Source organism: Fistularia commersonii, chromosome 32, assembly GCF_037954325.1.
Source record: "Fistularia commersonii isolate RoL2024-O1a breed Wild chromosome 32, RoL_Fcom_v1.0, whole genome shotgun sequence".
Classification (NCBI taxonomy): domain Eukaryota; kingdom Metazoa; phylum Chordata; class Actinopteri; order Syngnathiformes; family Fistulariidae; genus Fistularia; species Fistularia commersonii.
In genome coordinates this window covers 9,137,177-9,159,433 of record NC_141315.1, presented here as the reverse complement: position 1 = coordinate 9,159,433, position 22,257 = coordinate 9,137,177, and the positions used below count along the sequence as shown (strand labels likewise).

At 42.9% G+C, this 22,257-nt stretch overlaps 1 protein-coding gene across 1 annotated transcript in view; it reads right to left on the bottom strand.

The window, feature by feature from the left end:
• LOC147215404 (ankyrin-3-like) overlaps window positions 1–21,824 on the bottom strand; it is an 82,781-nt gene extending 60,957 nt beyond the window's left edge. Inside the window, exons 1-3 of the mRNA XM_086140128.1 lie at window positions 21,344–21,824; window positions 1,356–1,457; window positions 1,160–1,258 (exon numbers count right to left, since the gene is read on the bottom strand). Coding sequence (XP_085996254.1) covers window positions 1,160–1,258; window positions 1,356–1,457; window positions 21,344–21,460 — 318 coding nt within the window. The 5' untranslated portion in view covers window positions 21,461–21,824. The remainder of the gene's footprint in view (window positions 1–1,159; window positions 1,259–1,355; window positions 1,458–21,343) is intronic.
• Window positions 21,825–22,257: the final 433 nt, after the last annotated feature.

Genomic DNA, 22,257 nt, shown 5'->3' with positions numbered 1-22,257 from the left:
GAAGCGGCCGATCGAAAAAACGTACACAATTGAATCCCAATTAAATCGAGCCACGCTAACGGTTAATGTTAGCACGCGGTGTTTATCTTTTTTTCCGCTCCTGGATGTTGTCGTGGTATTTATAGGCTGGAACTCATCTTCTGGTTTCGTCTCCCAAGACGTGACGGACCGAAATAAAAATTCAAGGGAACTAAGTACTATGCGCACCTGTCGCGTGCTTGTCGGCCATCACCGCCAGCACCTGTTGCTAGGTTGTCATACGCAGCCCTCCCCCGACCATTACACACTCTCACACACACACACACACACACATGCGCGCACACACAGACTACCCCTTTGTATACACAACGACCCTCATTCCAAACAAGAAGGTTTAGCTTTAGCTTTCACCTTAGATTGGCGCTTTAGCTGTACCTTTAGCTTTACCTTTGGCTTTAGCTCTGCCTTTAGCTTTAGCTGTGCCTTTAGCTCTAGGTTCTGCTTTAGCTTGGGCTTTGCCTTAAGATTGAACTTTGGCGTTAGCTTTGACTTCAGCCATAGCTTGAGCTTTGGCTTTAGCTTTAGCTTCAGCGATAGCTTTAGCTTGAGCTTTGGCTTTGGCTTTATTTTGAACTTTGGCTTTAGCTGTTGCTTTAACTTTAGCCTTAGCTATAGCCTGAGCTTTGGCTTTGAGTTTAACTCTGGCTTTAGCATTGGCTTTAGCTTTAGATGGCGACCATTACCCTGAACCTAAACTCAGATCTTAAAACTACAGCAGATAAAACCACAAGTTGTTGTGATTCAATGATCACAACACCACCAGTTATGACGTCGACGTCTCGTCGGCGCCCCCTACAGGCAGACGTGAACCTTGCAGCCGTCTCAGGGAGGCCTTGCTCTGAGCCATTCGAGACAAGGGCATTTTGATGGACATATTTATGACCACCAGGAGATTAGGGTTCAGCAGAGGGCGGCGGCGGCAGGGCGCCAATGACACGCCCATGACACATTTATGTGGCGCAGGGCAAGCATGAGGGGCAAAGTTTCAGTTTATCAGTCGTGTCAGCGAACGCACCACTATTTATCTCTGTTTTCCGTGCCGCCTGAGAAGCGCCACATGGGGGAAGGGGCTGACGCGACAAAACTCGTGCATTCACGAGTACGTGCATGTGATGCTCACCTTGGTGGCCGCGTCCACATTGGCGCCCTGCTTGACGAGCTCAGCCACCACCTCCACGTGGCCCTCCTTGGAAGCAAGATGGAGCGCGTTCAGGCCATTCTGTGCACGGGGCAGTAAAGACAACATGTCAAAGGGTTAAATTCGGGGTCACCATGGCAACACAAATGTCCCCTTCTTTTGGGTCTGAAAGACGCACCTGGTTGCAGATGTTGATGTCCACCCCGTTCTTCAGGTAGTCCAAGGCCTTCTCCAAGTTCCCGGCCCGAGCTGCTCGCAGGTAACAGGCGTTTACATCCGTCTGCGGATGTAAGATGGGAGTGCGGTGAGTTTGTTGTCTTGCTAGCCCGATGACGTTGTACACTAAATTTTAGGTGCCTTTGTGCTATCATGCTAACAGCAAAACCTTATGAGTGCTTCATCTTGACATCTTTGCGTGATGCTACGCTAAGTAGCTTGATGACATCCTGCAGTAAGTTTGCGGTACCTTTGCAGTATCGTGCTAACGGCTAAACCTTCAAAATGCAACGTCTTGACACAGTACAAGACATCAATGGGATGAGTTTGTCATCTCGCTAAGCTAACTAGCCCGATGACATCACACACTAAGTTTGCGGAACCTATATGCTATCATGCTCATTGCTTAACTCTCTAAATGCTTCATAATGACACAGCAAGAGGTTAACACAGTGACTTTGACGTCTTACTAAATTAACTAGCCCGATGACAGCCGGCAGTAAGTTTGCAGAACCTGTATGCTATCATGCTAACAGCTGAACCTTCTCGATGCTTCATCTTGGCACACAACCAGACATCAACATGGTGAGTTTGTTGTCTCGCTTCACTAACTAGCTGATGACGTCCTGCAGTAAGTTCTAAGTGGATGTGCGCTATTATGCTAATAGCTAAACCCTCTAAATGCTTCGTCTTGACACAGGACAAGACAACAACAGAATGAGTTTGTCATCTCGCTAAGCTAACTAGCCTGATGACATCCCACATTAAGCTTGCAGAACCTATATGCTATCATGTTAATTGCTTAACTTTCTAAATCTTTCGTATGACACAGCAAGAGGTTAACACGATGACTTTGTTGTCTTACTAAATTAACTAGCCTGATGACAGCCGGCAGTGAGTTTGCGAAACCTGTATGCTATCATGCTAACAGCTGAAGCTTCTCAACGTGGTGAGTTTGTTGTCTTGCTTCACTAACTCGCTGATGACGTCCTGCAGTAAGTTCTAAGTGGACGTCCCTATTATGCTAATAGCTAAACCCTCTAAGTGCTTCGTCTTGACACAGGACAAGACGTCAATGCGGTGAGTTTCTCGTCTCGCTACGCTAACTACCCTGACAATGCCCTTCCGTAAGTTCTAAGTGCGTCTGCGCTATCATGCTAACAGCTAAACCTTCAAAACCCCTTTGTTTACACATGCCAGAGCCTAATTCTTATCAAAATACCCCAGAGGCCTTGAGCCGGCCTGTTGAAGCACCCCTGCAAAGAAAGATATGTGGAGAAGATCCCCGGGGACCTGTAGGTATCACAGAAAACATTTTTTTTTTTAGGGGGGGGAGGAGTTTTCGTTTTAAGAACCGACATTCTGCAAGGGCGCCGCAATAACGTTTGGAACGAACGCAGTGTGAGGGCAGCGGACCGCCTTCAAATCCACATCCCGCGAGCGAGAGAGTAAACATGGCGGAGAGGCGGCAGGCCCACGCCCACAAACGCAGGATTTACTGTATCTGACGCTGCCGAGGGCTGTTTCTCACAGAACACACTGGAAAGTACTTTCGCTTCCCGCTGAATGGGCCGCAGGCCGGTTCGGGAGAGAACTGGGACACACACAGAAGAATCCCCTCTGTGTGTGTGTGTGTGTGTGTGTGTGTGTGTGTGTGTGGGTGGGTTCCAGCTTCCCCCCTAAAAAAAACCTAAGGGACCACCAATGACAGTTGATGCTGATATTTGGGTGAAACTTGGTTGTGACAAGCCAGCGTTGGGAGTAAAGACGAGATTTATAGTGTGTGTGTGTGTGTGTGCTAGTTCACCTTAAATCACATGTAATAAACTCAAGCTTCGTCATGCTAAACCACTCCACCGTGAGTCGACACAATGCGATTCAATGATGCGTTCAAGGACCGCTTTTATCCCCTCAACGCAGCACGTATGTTTTCATACATTGCAATAGTTGGATAGCGGTTTGTCCGTTGGCCGTTCTGATTGCTGGAATTGGACTTGTTGACAGTTGCTGATTCGTTTGTTTGTTCATCCATCCATTCATTCATTCAGACCTGATCCTCGGAAAACTTTGCAAAGTAGTCAGAGATACTGCCAGGGTTTCCTGAAAGGGAGGTGATACCTCTGCTATTTTCAAGCCATTTTTCATGAGATGGCTCAAAGGTTAACGAAGTAACTTACTCACTGACCCTTTTCACTTAGGTTTGAAAAAAAATCACACATAAAATGTAAAAGTAAACTTCATGACCGAATAGTTCAAATACAACGAATCAGCATACTTGAACGAATCAGTTAGGACACTGCTCATAATGAAGTTGATAGGTTTGTACTCTGCTCCGCCCCAACTTCCTGTTTGGCAGCCAGTCATTTGAAAAGCGTTAAAATCACACGTCATAAACATGGGATGAGTCGTAGGGTCGAGGATTCGGCCTCTTAACTCTCGGATCAGACTCAGACCGCAATGCCATTCTTTGTTGATATTTTGACGCCTGCTGAAACCCCCCACCAACATTGGTGCCACGTAAACATGGCTGTCACGAGAACGCCGACAATCACGCCAGAGGTTTTTTTCAATTAGCTCAAATCCGTCTGCTGTGAATCGTCCGCCGAAGTGAACATTCGTCCATGACCGCCCTAAAAAGCCCACACATTTAGACAGTGACTGGCTTTTTAGATGTTTTGCAGTTTGAGGGCTTGTTTTTTAGTGTGTATCTATGTGTGTGTGTGTGTGTGTGTGTGTGCTCAGCGCACCGCGGCGTGTGTTATTGTGGAAAGATTATTGGCTCACGCTGAACGCTGAGCTCATTTCCCTCTCGGTGAATGGACCTTATCTCGGTTCAGCATCGCACATACACAAACACAGCCAGATGTCAGCGTCAGCATACACTCGCTGATGCACACACACACACACACACACACACACACACACACGTCAAAAGACGAGTGGAACAATATTTGATATTAATAAATGGGCAAAGACTTTGGTCGCGATTTGAATATTTTGTTTACTTTTTCAATTAATAATTAAAAATGACTAGTAATAGAAATAGCTATGTGTTAAAATTTTCCTAGCTTCCTAGCTAATTGGAATGGGTTTTCTTGATTTTTTATGCCCTTATATATTTCATTATTATGCACTTATTTTATGCCTCAGGGCGGCACTGGCCCATGTCTCTCCAGGCCTGCCTTGGGTGGACACGGAGCAGTGCCTCCCTGTGCCGGTCCCAAGCCCGGATAAATGCAGAGGGTTGCGTCAGGAAGGGCATCCGGCGTAAAACTTTTGCCAAAACCAAATATGCGAGTCAACCAAAACTATACCATACCGGATCGGTCGCGGACCGGGTTAACAACGACCGCCATTGGTACTGATGACCTACAGGGTACTAATGGAAATTGGGCTACTGTGGGTGGAAGAACAAGAACAAGAAGAAGAGGAGGAGTGCGTGTTCGGAAGCAGAGAGAGAGGAGGAAAGGAAAGAGTCTGGGACTGAGAGTAGGAACTTTGAATGTTGGGACTATGACAGGAAAAGGTAGAGAGTTGGTGGACATGATGCAGAGAAGGAAGGTGGATATACTGTGTGTCCAGGAGACCAGGTGGAAAGGTAGTAAGGCTAGAAGCTTAGGAGCAGCTTTAAGTTGTACTATTATGGTACTGACAAGAAGAGAAATGGAGTTGGAGTTATCTTGAAGGAGGAGTTTGTTAGGAACGTCCTAGAGGTGAAAAGAATGTCAGATAGACTTATGAGTCTGAAACTGGAAATCGAAGGTGTGATGCTCAATGTTGTTAGTGGCTAAGCCCCGCAGGTGGGATGTGAATCTGAAGAGAAGGAGAAGTTCTGGAATGAGTTAGATGAAGTGATGCAGAATATTCCCAGAAATGAGAGAGTGGTCATTGGTGCAGACTTCAATGGACATGTCGGTGAAGGCAATAGAGGGGATGAAGAAGTGATGGGCAGATTTGGTATCCAGGATAGGAATGCCGAGGGACAGATGGTGGTAGATTTTGCAAAAAGGATGGAAATGGCTGTAGTGAACACCTTTTTCCAGAAAAAACAGGAACATAGGGTAACTTATAAGAGCGGAGGTAGGAGCACGCAGGTAGACTACATCTTGTATAGACGAGGTAACTTGAAAGAGATCAGTGACTGCAAAGTAGTTGTAGGTGAGAGTGTAGCCAGACAGCATAGGATGGTGGTTTGTAGGATGACTCTGGTGACAAGGAAGATGAAGAGGACAAAGGCAGAGCAGAGGACAAAATGGTGGAAGCTGAAAAGGGAGGAGTGTTGTATGGTTTTCAGGGAGGAGTTGAGAAAGGGTCAGGGTGGTCAGGGTGAGCTCCCAGATGACTGGACAACTACAGCTAGTGTTATCAGGGAGACAGGTAGGAGAGTACTTGGTGTGTCATCTGGAAGGAAAGTAGATAAGGAGACTTGGTGGTGGAATGAGGAAGTGCAGGAGTGTATACAGAGAAAGCGCTTAGCGAAAAAGAAGTGGGATACTGAGAGGACTGAAGAGAACAGACAGGAGTTCAGGGAGGTGCGGCGAAAGGTAAAGATAGAGGTAGCAAAGACAAAACAAAGGGCTTATGATGACTTGTATGCTCGGTTGGATAGTAAGGAGGGTGAGAATGATCTATACAGGTTGGCGAAACAGAGAGATAAAGATGGAAAGGATGTACAACAGGTCCGGGTGATAAAGGACAGAGAGGGAAATGTATTGACAGATGCTAGAAGAGTGATGGGAAGGTGGAAAGAGTACTTTGAAGAGCTGATGAATGTGGAAAATGAAAGAGAGGCAAGGGTAGAAGAGGTGATTATTGTAGACCACAAAGTAGCAAAAATTAGTAAAAGTGAAGTGAGGAAGGCATTGAAGAGGATGAAGAGTGGAAAAGCAGTTGGTCCTGATGATATACCTGTGGCGGTGTGGAAGTGCCTAGGAGAGGCAGCGGTAGATTTCCTGACTAGATTATTCAACAGGATCTTAGAGAGTGAGAAGATGCCTGAAGAATGGAGACAAAGTGTGATGGTGCCTATTTTTAAGAATAAAGGGGATGTGCAGAATTGTGGCAACTACAGAGGGATAAAGTTGATGAGCCCTACAATGAAGTTATGGGAAAGAGTAGTGGAAACTAGACTGAGAGCAGAGGTCAGCATCTGTGAACAGCAGTATGGCTTCATGCCTAGGAAGAGTACTACAGATGCAGTATTTGCGTTGAGAATGCTAATAGAAAAGTACAGAGAAGGCCAGAGGGAGTTACATTGCGTTTTTGTAGACCTAGAAAAAGCATATGACAGGGTGCCAAGAGAGGAGCTCTGGTATTGTATGAGGAAGTCTGGAGTGGCAGAGAAGTATGTTAGACTGGTGCAGGACATGTATGCTAGCTGTGAGACACTGGTACGGTGTGCTGTAGGGGTAACAGAGAAGTTCAAGGTGGAGGTGGGACTCCATCAGGGATCAGCTCTGAGCCCCTTCTTGTTCGCAATGGTGATGGATAGGCTGACAGATGAGGTTAGACAGGAATCCCCATGGACCATGATGTTTGCGGATGACATTGTGATCTGTAGTGAGAGCAGACAACAGGTAGAGGAAAATCTAGAGAGGTGGAGGTATGCTCTGGAAAGGAGAGGAATGAAAGTTAGTCGCAGCAAGACAGAATATATGTGTGTGAATGAGAGGAACTCGGGTGGAACGGTGAGGCTACAGGGAGTGGAGATCAAGAAGCTGGAGGATTTCAGGTACTTAGGGTCAACAGTCCAGAGCAATGGAGAGTGCGGAAAAGAGGTGAAGAGACGGGTCCAAGCAGGTTGGAATGGGTGGAGAAAAGTGTCAGGGGTACCAAGAGATAGAAGACTATCGGCCAGAATAAAAGGAAAGGTGTACAAGACAGTGGTGAGACCAGCGATGATGTTTGGATTAGAAACTGTTCCAATGACCAAAAGACAGCAGGCAGAACTAGAGGTTGCAGAGATGAAGATGTTGAGGTTCTCTTTGGGAGTGACCAGGATGGATAGGATCAGGAATGAGTCTATCAGAGGAACAGCACATGTTAGATGTTTTGGAGAGAAGGTCAGAGAAGCCAGACTGAGATGGTTCGGTCATGTACAGAGAAGAGATAGAGAATATATTGGTAGACGGATGCTGGAATTGGAGCTGCCAGGCAGGAGGTCTCGAGGAAGACCAAAGAGAAGATTTATGGACGTAGTGAGAGAGGATATGAAGGTAGCTGGAGTGAGAGAGGAAGATACAGAGAATAGGGTTAGATGGAGAAAGTTGACTCGCTGTGGCGACACCTGACGGGAAAAGCCGAAAGAAGAAGAAGAATTATGCACTTATTTTATATACATATGTATATGCTGAGAGCTAACAGAAAATGAAATTAAAAATCAGAAAACATTTATTTATTTTGACAAAATATAATTAGATGACCAAAAAGCCATGTTTGTTTTTTGTTATATGTATAAGATTATGGTGTATAACTTCATACATCCTGACACGGTTGGAAAAACAAACAAAACCTTGCTTGTTTGCTTTTTTTAAATTTATTTATAATTATTATTTATTTTATTGCTGTCCCAGTTGGAAAATCGCTTCATATCATCGGAGGGAATGCAAAATATAACGGTTATTAATGTAAATAAAGGGTGGCATGATACGCGGGGTTCCTTCAGGTTTCTCCCACAGAACAAAAACATGCAGGAACTTCGTTGGAAACCCAGAATTGCAGGCGTGTGAATGAGAGGCTGAATGGTTGCGTGTTGAATTAAAACTTTGAAAATAAAGTGAAAGTATCACCATGCCTTATACTGAAAAAAACTCTTCTATGACGGTACAAATGAAAAATCAAGGCGCTGGATGCTGACGGGCCTGCGGTGAACACAAGCTAAGGTATTTTCACCAAGTTTCTGTTTGTTTGTGTGTTTTCTTACTTTGTTTGTGTGTTTTCTTACTTTGTTTGTGTGTCTGTTTGTGACTTTTTTTTTGGACCTTGAGATTTACAATGCACTTGTTGCCACGTGACCAGGCGAAGTGCGCACCAACTGATGTCTCCGTAAGGAGAGACTGCGTGTGTGTGTGTGTGTGTGTGTGTGCATTCGTGTCACTGTGTGTGTGTGTGTGTGTGTGTGCACGTGAGGGTCACACTGCTAACTTACAGCATCTTTATTTATCCACCGGAGATATGCAAAGAATGCTGCAGCCACACTCTTTCAACGCCGCCCCCTTGCGTACACGCGTACACGTGCACACACACACACACACACACACACACACACACACACACACACAAGAGACGTGCCCCCTGCTGGTCGTCATGACCAAATTACAACAAATACATCCTGATATAAGCTAATGTGTAGTATCCAGGCAGCAGGTCAACAGCAATTGGAGGAGGTGCTAAGTGCTAACCGCTAACTGCTAAAAGCTAAAGGCTGTGTAAACATGCGGGACCCGAACTCGAACCGGCTTCCCGGTTCGGGTCCCGCATGACAACATCGGGGCTTCGCTCCCGGAAAACGGCCAAGAGTACCTGCGACTCATCCGACATGGCGCTAGGTTTAATGGTGCGCCGCCATCTTGGTTTTGGCGTTAAAGCGTTGTGGTGAAAATTGTTTCGCCGGGGATTTGACCAATCGGGAGGTCTTCAGGAAAATAACGCAAATCGGCGTTGTGGTTAAATGTTCGGACTTCACAAATCCTGACCTCCTGGTAGCATTCACCCTAGAATTCGTGCTACCTGCTAACGCTAAAAAAAAAAAAGAGAGAAAAAAAAAACTATCTGGAATATAGATCCGTGTCACATCTTGTCAACCAATGACGGCGATATCGGACTAATCCCGATACCAATATCCAATCTGATTGGCCGCACCTTGACGCACGACTAGCGTGGCTAAGGATACAGAACAGGCTAAATGATGGTCTCCAGCGTCGTGCCAAAACCAAAACACGGGCCGATCGGGTATCGGCTGACGATACGGATATTGATCACCGGCACTGCGACTTTGAGGTCGGTGTGTGTGACCTGGTGACGTCCGGATTTGAGCTCAGGAATATAACGTCAACGTCCTGGCGTGTTTTTTGGTGAACGCCTGCATCATTTCTGATCGCTCGTATTTGTTGATTGTTTTCCTGATGCCGTCGTCCTCGAGGAGGACGGGGCTCGCGTCAACCTCCAAGGTCAGGTGTTTCCTTCACATCCCTCCGCGACACGCCACCGAACCCACCGCATGTTTACCCGGGGTAAAACATGTTCACACACACACACACACACACACACACACACACACACACACACACACACACACACAGAGTCAGGACTGGAAACGACAGCAGATGTGTCCCATCAACGACCCCCCAGCCGGACTCATCCAGCAACATCTCCGAAAACCCAGGCAGCACTCGAACATGACATTCAACAAACTATCACCCCCCGCCACACACACACACACACACACACACAGAAACACACACACTGTGTTCAGGATCAGCGGGGAGAGTAAGACACTTACAGCCAGAGAGTCTGCTGCCTCCTCCACGGCCATGTTGCTCAGCCTGCAAAGTGTGAAACCTGAGCACTCAATTACTGTGGCAGCGGCTAGCACTGTAGCACTGGTCGCTAGGGGAGGGGGCGGGGGGGCAAGGGAGATAGAGGGAGGGTGGGAGCCTCAGTGTGTGTGTGTGTGTGTGTGTGTGTGTGTGTGTGTGTGAGGGAGAGAGAGAGAGAGGTAGATAGGGGCATTATGTCACAGCTAAAAATACCTGGCTTGCAGTGAGAAAGTCCAGTGCAGAGAGGGTGTGTGTGTGTGTGTGTGTGTGTGTGTGTGTGTGTGTGTGTGTGTGTGTGTGTGTGTGTGTGTGCGGGGAGGAGGTGCATAAGAGTTCCGGTGTTAATCTCGAACAAACTCTCACTGGAGCAATACGGGATCGGAGGCCAACGCACTGCTTGGAGTGTATATGTGTGTGTGTGTGTGTGTGTGTGTGTGTGTCTAGAGCTAACTGATTAAAAGTTACTCAGTTTGCTACAGAGAGGATGAAGATTTAATAAATTAGCAGAAGGAGGATGTAGACGCCATTTGGACAGGAAGTCAAACTAGAAATAAAACAAAATTAGAAAAAAAAAAAGACTAAAATTGAATAAAATACAACTAAATTGAATAAAATAAAATAAAATAAAGTATTGAATTTATATAAGCAAAGTTCAATATATCTCCCACCTGTCAAACGGAATGATAAATGAAATTGATCAAAATCAGCATCCTGATACCGATCAGGTGATTGATCTCTGCGAGCACCCGCATGCGGCGATAAAAATCATCCGTCTGGCAAAATAATCTGCTTGTTTTAGTTGTTTTCTTTGACTCACCATATCTTCATCCACCATCTCTTGCCCCCGGAGGCACGGGCTACTGGCGTGACGCTAAACAAGGGAGCCTCCGGCGCCAGAAGTTGCTCAACGGGGATTTCAGACTGACCTCCACGCGCGAAAACACGTCCGTGGGCGCGCCAACGCCGAGCCATGGTGCGCGGGAGGAGGCCCTGCGCCGGCGCCACCTCTGCGAAAGCCGCTAGCTAAGTCAAGCGCGTAAACGCGGCGCCGTGGCCTAGAGCCCAGCGGGCAGATTAGCCGGATTTAAAACAAAACAAAAATAAAGTCGCTGGGTATTTCAGGGGCCGCGCGGCTTCTGGAAACGTTCTACGGTCGGTCGGTCGGTGGGATAGCTCGCGTCACGGCGACCTGCTGGCAGGGGAGGCCGGACCCTCGCAGGGGGATTAGCCGATTAGCTGATAAAAACTTAACGGTTGGGTCGGCGCCTGGTCTGGAACGGGTGATGTCATTGAATGGTCGGTAATCAAGTTAAAGGGCTCGGACTCCCGTGCTAGCGCCTAGCATTTAATCTACGCATCACGTCCATATTTAGAGCACTTGTACACGAGTACTTCTCCTTGGGACAACAAGGTAACGGCGGTAATCTGATTAGCTGTTACCATGATGCAGACGGATTAGAAGGACTCCTTCTGAGTATCACCTAAAGCTGATGTTTCCCATTACTTTTAATTCTTGAGTCAACATCTTGTGCAGGACTGCATTGGGATCATGTATTAAACCTGTTGTTACTCAATAACAGAAGTACCTGCTCAGGTGTTGGTACTCCCTTGGGTGGGGGACCAGGTGCTATGACAGGATCGAATATACAACAATACCATATTATTATTTCGATTGACATGGTATCATGATGTTGCTGTACTGCAAAATGAACTGCGAGGTACAGTACACTATCACAACCCACAGTAAGATTAGACATGGTATGATAAGATGTGGTGTAGTACGGTATGATACGATACGATATACTGCAGTACTATTTGGTAGATAATGAATGCAGGGTGAGCTGCGGTACTATAAGTTACAGTACAATACAATATGATCAGGTACCACATGTATAATGATAAGGTGGAGTACAATAAGGTAGTAAGTTTTGATATAATGGGAAGGCAAGATAATATGGCATGTAGCACTACAAGGTAAGATACTTCATGGAACGGTAAAATATGTTACTTTAAGGTGCGGTACAATAAGGCAATAAGGTTCAATACAATATATGGTAAAGAAGAATTTGGTACTACAAGGCAAAATAGTATTTGGTCTAGTAGAGGGTGCAAAGGAAAGGTAGTACACGGTATGGTACACTATTGTATGATAAGGTAAGATAGTGCATGGTATGGTACAATATACTACATAAAGGTGAGACAGTACATGTATGGTTCGTGGTATGGAACGATATGGTACTTTAAGGGGCAGTACAGCAAGGCAATAAGGTTCAGTACAATATATGGCAAAGTAGGATTTGGTACTACAAGGCAAAATAGTATTTGGTCTAGTAGAGGGTGCTAAGGAAAGGTAGTACACTGTATGGTACACTATTGTATGATAAGGTAAGATGGTGCATGGTATGGTACAATATACTACATAAAGGTGAGACAGTACATGTATGCTTTGTGGTATGGAATGATATGGTACTTTAAGGGGCAGTACAGCAAGGCAATAAGGTTCAATACAATACATGGTGAAGTAGACTTTGGTACTACAAGGCCAGATAGTCTAGTAGAGGGTGCTAATGTAAGGCAGTACATGGTATGGAACAACATAGTATGAAAAGGTACAATAAGGTACGATAATACACTGTATGGTACAATATGATATGGTGCAGCATAGTACACTAGGGAAAGACAGTACATGCATGCTACGATTCAGATACTACCTGGTATGAAATGATGTTGTACTTTGAGGTGCAGTACAACATGGTACTGTGTGATATACTACAATACCATGTTTTCCTTCCTCTCCATCTCAGAATTGCAATTGAAGGCACCACAGGGTTTCTCCTTCCTGGATGTTGGTGGCTAGTTAGCTGACAGCGCTAGCAACAGCGATAACCAGACGTTTGTCTGCCATGTTTGTTTACCCTGTAAACTTTTTTTTTTTTTTTTTTTTTAATTTGCCAATTTTATGTAATTTATCCGTAATTCAAAAGGGACTTACTTGCCAATACATTGCTGTTTTTAACTGAATTGAAGCTCTACTCACTTATCAATATTATCAGACGTATAATTATTGTTTTATCTGTGATTATCAAGACTCAGTGTGTAGATTAATTTCATTTTCTCTAACTAATGTGGTTGATTCAGCTGGTTCAGCTGCATTAACATTTTACTCTAACTTTTAATTATTTATTTCAGATTTTATTTTTGACATTTCCTGCTATTAATGATGATTTTTCTTCATTGTAAATTTTCAGCTGAATTCTATTATATTCAATTATATTCAATTTATATTGAATATTATATCATATTATATTATATTGCTTACAATTATTATCATTATATTATACTGAATTATAGTCATATTATTTTAAATTATATTCAGCTGAATATTACTCTCTAACTTTTATTTATTTATTTCAGATTTTATTTTTGACATTTCCTGCTATTAATGATGATTTTTCTTTATTGTCATTTTTTAAATAATAAATAACAAATAAATAAATAGAATATTTTTTAAACGATAATAATTTTTTAATTAAAAAAAGCACTGACATTTAGCGTTTTTTTTTGTTGTTGTTTTTTTTAGATACAAATAAATCACAGAACACATCATAGCGTAGATATGTCTGCTTTCAAATATTACTAAATAAAAAAGTATTGAAAATATTTGCACATCATCCTATGTATTCTGTATATATGTGCTTGTGTGACAATACGTCTCGCGTCAGATTGCAAAAACATCCCCCCGTCTCAAACTGACACGGCGGCTCAACGATGCGCCTTCAAGTGTTCTATGACATCTGTAACGGGAGGGGTTTTTATGGGGTGGCAGCGGGGGGTTGCTATGGCAACCGAAGCTCCATAATTCACAATGACGCGCCGGTGCACCAAACATTGAGCGTTACCCGCATACTCACCCATATTTTATATCGTATAGTACTAGAATATTCTAAACATAAATTATTATTATAATTATTAAATATATATAATATACTAAATATATTATATATCATGTATATATTTTTTTTTAAGTATTTTAGACTTAGTGTTCGGATTTTCTGCAGAGTCACTTCAGGACAGGCTTTCTAAACTTTAAAATCTGACGATTACATTGTTTTTTTCTTTACCTCATTAAGTTTTTGGCCATTTGTAGTTCTTTCACAGGTAATTTGTAGTTCGTCGGCAGCGGGGAAATTAATTGATTATGCATGATCTAAGCAAAAGGGAAAGAATGGGGAGAGAATGAAATAAAAAAAGCTGCATATGTGTGTGTGTGTGTGTGTGTGTGTGTGTTGTCCTGCCTCTGACTGGCTGCTGAGTGCTGCGATCTGATTGGTCGCCTGGCTACTGCAGTCCTAGTACCCTCACAGCACATGAGGTAAAGATGGAGGCGGATAAAAACACTGCAGCTCTTCTCCGCTCTTTCCTTCATTTTTATCTTTATTTTTTTCAAATTGACAGCATATTATAATCCACCCTTTATCCTGACAGCCATTTGGTCAATTTTTAAATTTTTTTTAAAGCACCATCAGACTCTTCCAGGAAGTGTTTTTTTTTTTTTCTAAATTCTAATAATAATAATGTTTTTTCTTTCCATAAGTCATTTTAGATGGTTGTTAACGGCTCCTCGTGATTGGCTGCAGCTTTCCCCTCAAGCGGGATGTCAGCAGATGACGTTACTGTATGTGTGTGTGTGTGTGTGTGTGTGTGTGTGTGTGTGTGAGTGCAGCACGACAGCGAACCACATCTTTTAAAAAAACAAAACACACATCGCTAACATCCAAAACAAACAAACAAAGATGGAGGGGGCTGCGCCTCCTCCGATTGGTTAATCTCCTCTTGACAGAAGGAACAGCAGCCGCTATGAATAAATTAACATCCGCTCCGAAAGACCACAACGCTATCACTGCAGCGAGGCACTGCTCCGCGTCAACACACACACACACACACACACACACACACTACATGCAGAAACACATTGACAGTATCTACGAGGCCTATTACAGTGTAATAACATGGTTATAAACAACCGGGAAAACTGCTTGTCTGACATTTTGACAGCTCAGGCTGATACTGCTAGCCTGCCAGAGGCGTTTGTTGGCCGCTGTGGGTTCTGGGATCAGCAGGAACGTCTGCGTGGGGCGCCGCCGGTCCGAAAGCAATTACGGAGCTTCCCCGTAAATCAATGGCGCTCTAAAGATTCGCCAAACATCGTCAGCATCTTATTTCCTGCCGGCGCTAACCTCGCGCTCAGATCCCTGAGCACACACACACCGTCCCATCCTCCGTCGTCACCATCTCGACACACACACACACACACACACACCTGGGTGTCCCTTATCTCACACCTGACCTCACTACAAGTGTGGAAAAGAGCGGTGGAATGGCGACTTGCAGGAAAGTAGCTTGGCGTAAACTCTGGTGAAAAGCAAGTTGAACTACATTAAACTGTTGTAACAGTAGCAAACACATTACAGTGTTTTTCGCTTTATAAGGTGCGATTAAAATCCTTATATTTTTTCAAAAATCAGCTAAAAAAAATGTTGTTCAAGCCTCACACTAACTTCAAGTGTCCGCTATCGTCGACAACCAATCAGAGAACAGCGCGTAGTACGCTAACCTGCGCCTCTTTTTGTGATACCAACAGAATATTAATGTACATTTGTGTGTATGAGGACCCCCAAAAATGGCATCTGTCACACAGTAGATGATGGCAAGTTTGGCTTTATATACCTTACGTTATATACCGTAATATATACCTTACGGTCCGCAAAATACAGAACTAAACTGCAGTAGTGAACATAATAGAGAGCAGTAGTGAGATGCAATTAATAGCCGTAAACAAAGCACTAGAAAATCTGCCATATAAGCTGCATACACACAAATATATAGTAATATTATGTTGGTGTTACAAAAAGAGGTGGAGGTAAGCGGACTGAGTACTGTTTTTGACAGGTTTGAGCGCAGTGTACATCATAAAGACGGGCGGAGGTCAGTAAACGCAACAAGAATTCATACATGGGATTTTTTTTTTAGAAAATTGAAGGATTTTAATTGCGCCTGATAGAGCGATGAATATGGTAAAGTGCAGGGAAATGCAGTCAACCATAATGAGCAGAGTAGACAGATGTGAACGGTAGTAAACTGGTAAACGGAGTAGTCATAGAAATTACATTTCGTACCGTAATTTCTGGTCGATAAGCCGTGACTTTTTTTGTGTAAACAACAATGCGGCTAATATATGGATTATTTTGGGGGGGGTGCTAACAAGCTTAACGCCGCTAAAACATTTATCCTCGTCACATCGGACCGATGAAATGACCGGGGAGTTCTGACTCCGTTCAACTCCGACACCGAAGAAAACGACTTTGACGGTTTTAGAGCGCAGGAGAAGCCCAAGATAGCGGTTAGCCGCTGCGGCTAATATATAGTCTGGAAATTACGGTAGTTAGCTGTGGTGAGCATAGTACCATGCACAGTAATGGTATAATAATAATAATAATAATGATAAAATAATAATAAAATTAAAAAAAAATAAAAATAAAACAATAAAAATTTAAATAATAAAATAGTGAAAAAAATAAAATTAAAATAATAAATAATTTCTGCAAGAGGGAGGCCTGACTGAATTTCCTTCGGGATGAATTAAGTTCTATTCTGTTCTATTCTATTTGAATAAAATGCAGTAAATGCGTGGAATCAGGAAGTGCTAATGATATTAGTAAAGTGGAGTGAACACAGATAGTGCACGTCGTGAGATTTGTACACAACTACCGACCTCTGCGGTGTAACTTCAGGTGATTGGTACTGAAAATACACAGTACGCTTGGCACTGAAGTACACGGCGAGCGCAGTAACCCGAGTACTGAGTAGTAAACAGCGGGCTGAGTGGAGGCTGTGTAGTAAAAGTGCACGGCGACGTGCGCCCTCAGCGGGACGGACGGGACCCCACCCGTCTATTCACCTTCAAACGTCTCCTGCACGCTGTGATTACAAGGCAGTGAAGGCAACACACACACACACACACACACACACACGCGTGCACACACACACACACACACAGAGTTGTTGTCGTGACTCCCGGCTGGAGGTTCCACCCCCCGCCCGCCGCCAGCAGACGGACGGACGCTTCGGTCAGCAGAAAATTTCCATCCCCAGTATTTTATTTTATTTTTTTTAAATATAACAAATCATAGTTTAAATCAACGCCTGATCGTCCGCAAAGAAAATCTACAAATTACTTACTTTATGCTTTATTGATCCCCGATTCTTTTTGTCACAGCAGCGCAACAAGTACAGTATCAAAAATGATAATATAATATTATATTCTTAAATTAGTTGGGTTTTTTTTATGCCATTTCACACATCCGCTACCTTAAAAAAAAAACAAAAAAAAAAACAACTGTAAACAAAAGTTTTTTCAGGAGGCAAACGAAAAGAAAATATGCATAATTTGATATTAATTATAAAATTCTTCAATTATTAAATACCATGAACTGACAAATGTATTTATCATTTGAAACCCGGGAAAAATTTTCATGCATAAAACTGGTTCCTGCTCTAAAAAAATAAGCTGGTTTAAATAATCAAGAAGTTTAAAAATTGAATAAAAAAATAAAAAAATGGTGACTCCGCCTTGTTAAAGTTTACAGACGAAAAAGACGACTAACAAACAGCTAAAAGGAGGAAATGCACGAGACGCACGTGTGTGTGTGTGTGTGTGTGTGTGTGTAATATACATTTATTTTCTTTATAGCGTATTTTTACCTCCTCACTGCATCAAACTCAGCACTTCTTGCGTCCTCGCTTCCCTCCATCCCTCTGCTCCCGCTGGGATGAATTCTTTCTATAATTCATGGCGGCCTCCCCTCCCTGCTCCTAACTGTCTTCCTCTGCGCTCTGCCTGCTTTTATTTTCATTTTATTTAAAAAAAAAAAAAAAATGTAACATTTAAGAGTCTTTTTGTGATTTAAATCAGGATTTTTAACATTATTTTTGACACAAAAAACAGGGGAATTTCCTTTAAATTCCTTAAAAATAGAATAAATTAAACAGAATTAAAAGCAGGAAGGTTATGAAAATGAATTTCAAAATATATTGATTTTTATTGTTAAAATTACATTTGTGAATAAAAACATCCCAATTTGCATTACTATTAATGATATTAAATTAATAAACAAACAAATAAGTGAATGAAATAAAATGATATAAGGGAAATAAAAAAAGAAGTAACAATAAATGGATAAAATGAATAAATAAAAATAAATAGGACAGCCAAGTGAGGTAATAATAATAATAAAAAACAGTAATGATGATTAAAAAATATAAAATAACTGTCTGAATAGATGAATAAATGAATAAGACCAATTTAAAAAACTAAATTAATAATTAAAAAATAAAATTAAAATAAAGTAGCACATATAAATAAAACAAACTAAGTAGCAATAAATAAATAGAACAAGAAATGAAGAAAAAAATGAACAAAAATAAATGGAATGACAGCTAAGAAAAATAATGATAATTATTAACCGAATAAATTAATTATTGAATAAATCATTTGAAAAAAAAGTTGTTTTTTTGTTTTTCTTTTGCTTTGGTACATTTTTTCCACAACATTTTTAAAAAATTGCACGAGATTTGTCCGAGACGCACCGAGTTTATGGAAAACTGAAAAACACCGCAATAATCCGGACTTAATCTCAAATCTCAATCAAATGCACTGAAAATCTGCAGGAAGACAAACGGAAAGGAAAAATAAAGTGTTTCGTCTTTAAATGGAGACAGCAATGGGAGAAGCACACACACACACACATACACACACACACACACACACACACACACACATATGCGTGTTCAGTAACCTGATAGTGTTTGTTTATTTGGAGCCCTAATGGCTTTTTCACAGAAGCTTCTGGAAGCTTGGCTTTCACCGGAGCATCTAATACACAGTTTCTGTTTTCCAGCTTCCCGAAACGACCGACACACAACACACACACACACACACACACACACACACACACACACACATGCGACTGAATCAATATGCTTCTGATCGTACAACTGAAAGGAGATCAAGCCGAAAAAATAAAGTTATCGGAATTTAAGAGTCATAATTAAACGTGTTTGATGTTTTTTTTGTGTTTTAAATCTGGATTTTGAAAAAAAAAAATACAAAAATAAAATAGAATAAATAAACAAAATTAAAAGCAAGCGTGGGGTCATGTGACCTGAAGAAAATGACGTTCTGACTTCTCCGTCAGCTGAAATTTTTTTTTTAAAAACCTAGAAAAGCATCTTGCAAAATGATCTTGTGGAATTTTTCAGATTTTTTTCCTTAAATTCTTTTACTTTCTCACTGCTTTCCCCCGTAAATGTTAACATCTTTAATTTATTAATTTTATATTATTTTTCATTTATAATTGTAATAATATTGTTTAATATTAAAATATAATGTAATAATATAATAATTATTCTAATTTTTAAATTTTTATTTTACTGTTTTTTCATTAGAATTTAAAGTCATTTCAAAGTAATGTCTCAATATTATTAATTATTCTTATTTTTATGCAATTTCTATTTTTTGTGTGCATAATAAACTGCTTTTTATTTCAGCATTATTTTTTATTTTAGTTTATTTCACAGTTTTGGTCACTTCCTGTACACTACATGCACTCACACACACACACACACACACACACTTAACCACCATAACGCCATTAATCAATAAAACTCCGATAAATCTTGTCTCCCAAGGTCGCACCTCCGTTCTCTATGATGCAACAGTTTTTCCTTCTTGCAGGAGGCGCGTTGTCATTCTCTGCTTGTAAACATGTTATTACACGCTTACAAGCATGTTACGCGCTTATAAACATGTTATTACGGCTGAGAAATGTGTTATTACACGCTCACTAACATCTTATTACATGCTTGCAGGAGAATGTTTTCTTAACTCCGGGTTTTATGGTGGTTGTTTTTCTTTGAGTTGTGTTTTGCCAGGATTCATGAGCCTTCGCTGACTTCTGAGGCAATAAAATAATGTTTTTAATCAATATTAATAATTAGTTTGTGTAACTTCTTTGCTGAGATTCAAGATGAGTTTATCGGCGACTTTTAAGAAATTGATTTTTTTGGGAAAAAAATGTTTACATTTTTGGTAAAAATTTCCAACTGTTGCATCTTTATTGAATTTTATTTCTCATTTATTTTTTTTCCCACCAAGAACTACAAGTTACTTAGTAAAAAAACTACAAGTTTGACCTTGAAGCTAATGGGGTCGCCTGCATTGACTCCCAGTGACAGGTGGCTAACCTCGCGCTAATGATGGCCTCGGGCTGGAGACACACGTGCACGTACATGCATGTGCACACACGTGCACACACACACACGCCCAGCATCCCTGACGTGCACGTGAAAGCAGCACAATCTCACTTCGACAAACTGATGCTTCGGAAAAGTTGCACGTCGGCATTTTAGCGCGTCCCGATAATTGATCACATGACAGGTCTATTGATCAGCGCAAGGGTGTGTGTGTGTGTGTGTGTGTGTGTGTGTGTGTGTGTGCGTGTGTTTCAGTGATCAAGACATAACTATGTCCTTGTGCTGTGTCAACACAAACACACACACACACACATACCAGTAACACTCAACTCACGTCAACGCAACACACACCCAACCGCAGGGTGTGACTGTGTGACGCGGTTCCGGCAAGCAGCCTCCACACACACACACACAAACACACACACGCAGACAGAGAGACAGACACACACCTATTGCACACTGTGCAGAAAAGGAGTGGATGCGCACACACACACACACCTGCACACACGCATAGACAGACAGACAGACATACACACCCACACACCTTTTGCACACTGTGCAAAAAAAGCATGCGCGCGCGCACACACACACACACACACACACGTCACCAATGGGATGAAATTATGCCATGAGAGAATGTTTTCAAGCATGGAAAGTTGAGAGGATGGACACACACACACACACACGCACACACACACACACACACACACACACACACTAATAACAAATGAATTTGGGGAATACATTTTCTCTTTTCTTTTAACCCAAGCTTTACATAATTTCTTGCTTATCATCGGGTACACACACACACACACACACACACACACACACACACACACACACACACACTCTCCATATTAATAGCAACACTGCTACCCAAAATACCCCTCTGTCCTCCAAAGCTAATTCTCTTTTCTTCCCTGCCAGTGTCTTTCTCTCCTCCCTCTCCATCACCACCAGTACTCCCAGTGGGACCCCCCCATGCATGCATATATGTGTGTGTGTGTGTGTGTGTGTGTGTGTGTGTGTGTGTGTGTGGAGCTGCATCACGACAAAAGAGGACATGAACCCCCTCCTCCTCTATCATCTCAGCTGCCTCTACCTTCTTCTTGACTTCCCGCGACCGCTTCCTCCCCTTCTTCTTCTCCTTCTCCTTGTCCTCCTCGGCGTTGAGGTTCTCGTCCGCCTTCTTCTTCAGCTGCGAGGCGGCGTGCGCCATGCTTCCTCACCCCTCCGCCTCCTCCGCTCTTGTTAAATCCTCACAGGTGGACCCCTGAAGATGGATGTCCCTCAAAGTCACCTCCTCTTCTTCTTCTTCTCCTCCAGGTCGACTTCTTCTTCTCGCTTTTGGTGCGAGGAGAGGACGGAGTGGAGGAAGGGAAGGAAGGAAGGAAGGAAGGAAGGATGGAAGGAAGGATGGAAGGAAGGAAGGAAGGAAGGAGGGAGGGAGTCCTCGCAGGTGCGTGGAGGAGTTTCCTCTCCGTGTTTCTGAAGACCTTTTGTTCTCGGTGAACACACCCGAGATGCAGAGCCACCCACAACCCCCCTCCACAAAAAAAAAAAAAAAAAAAGCCAATTAAGTAATGGCAAAACACACACACACACACACACACACTTCTCACACACACGCACGGAAAAAAGCGACGCGGTCAGGTGAGCCGCTGGTTGTGTCTGAGCTCCAGGCTCAGGGGGGGTCAGGCTGCAGCTTCCAGCCCGCTCAGAGCGCTCCTTGTGCGGGGTGAGGACGCCGGTGCAGCCGCCCTCCCCCGACTGCTTTCCCGGAGCCCCGAGCCGTCCCTCTACGTGCACGCGTACGCGCACCGGCCGTGACGTCTCGCCGGGACACATAAGAGGGTGGGGGGAAAAAAAAAAAAGAAAGGAGGGTGAGGAGGTGGAGGGGGTGGAGGAGCAGCTGGGACGCCGGGGGGGGGGAAGGGTGGAGGAGGCGGGTAAATACAGGAAGTGAAAGACCGTGACGGTTCATGAGAGCAAAAAAAGGGATTGTCTGGGAAAAAA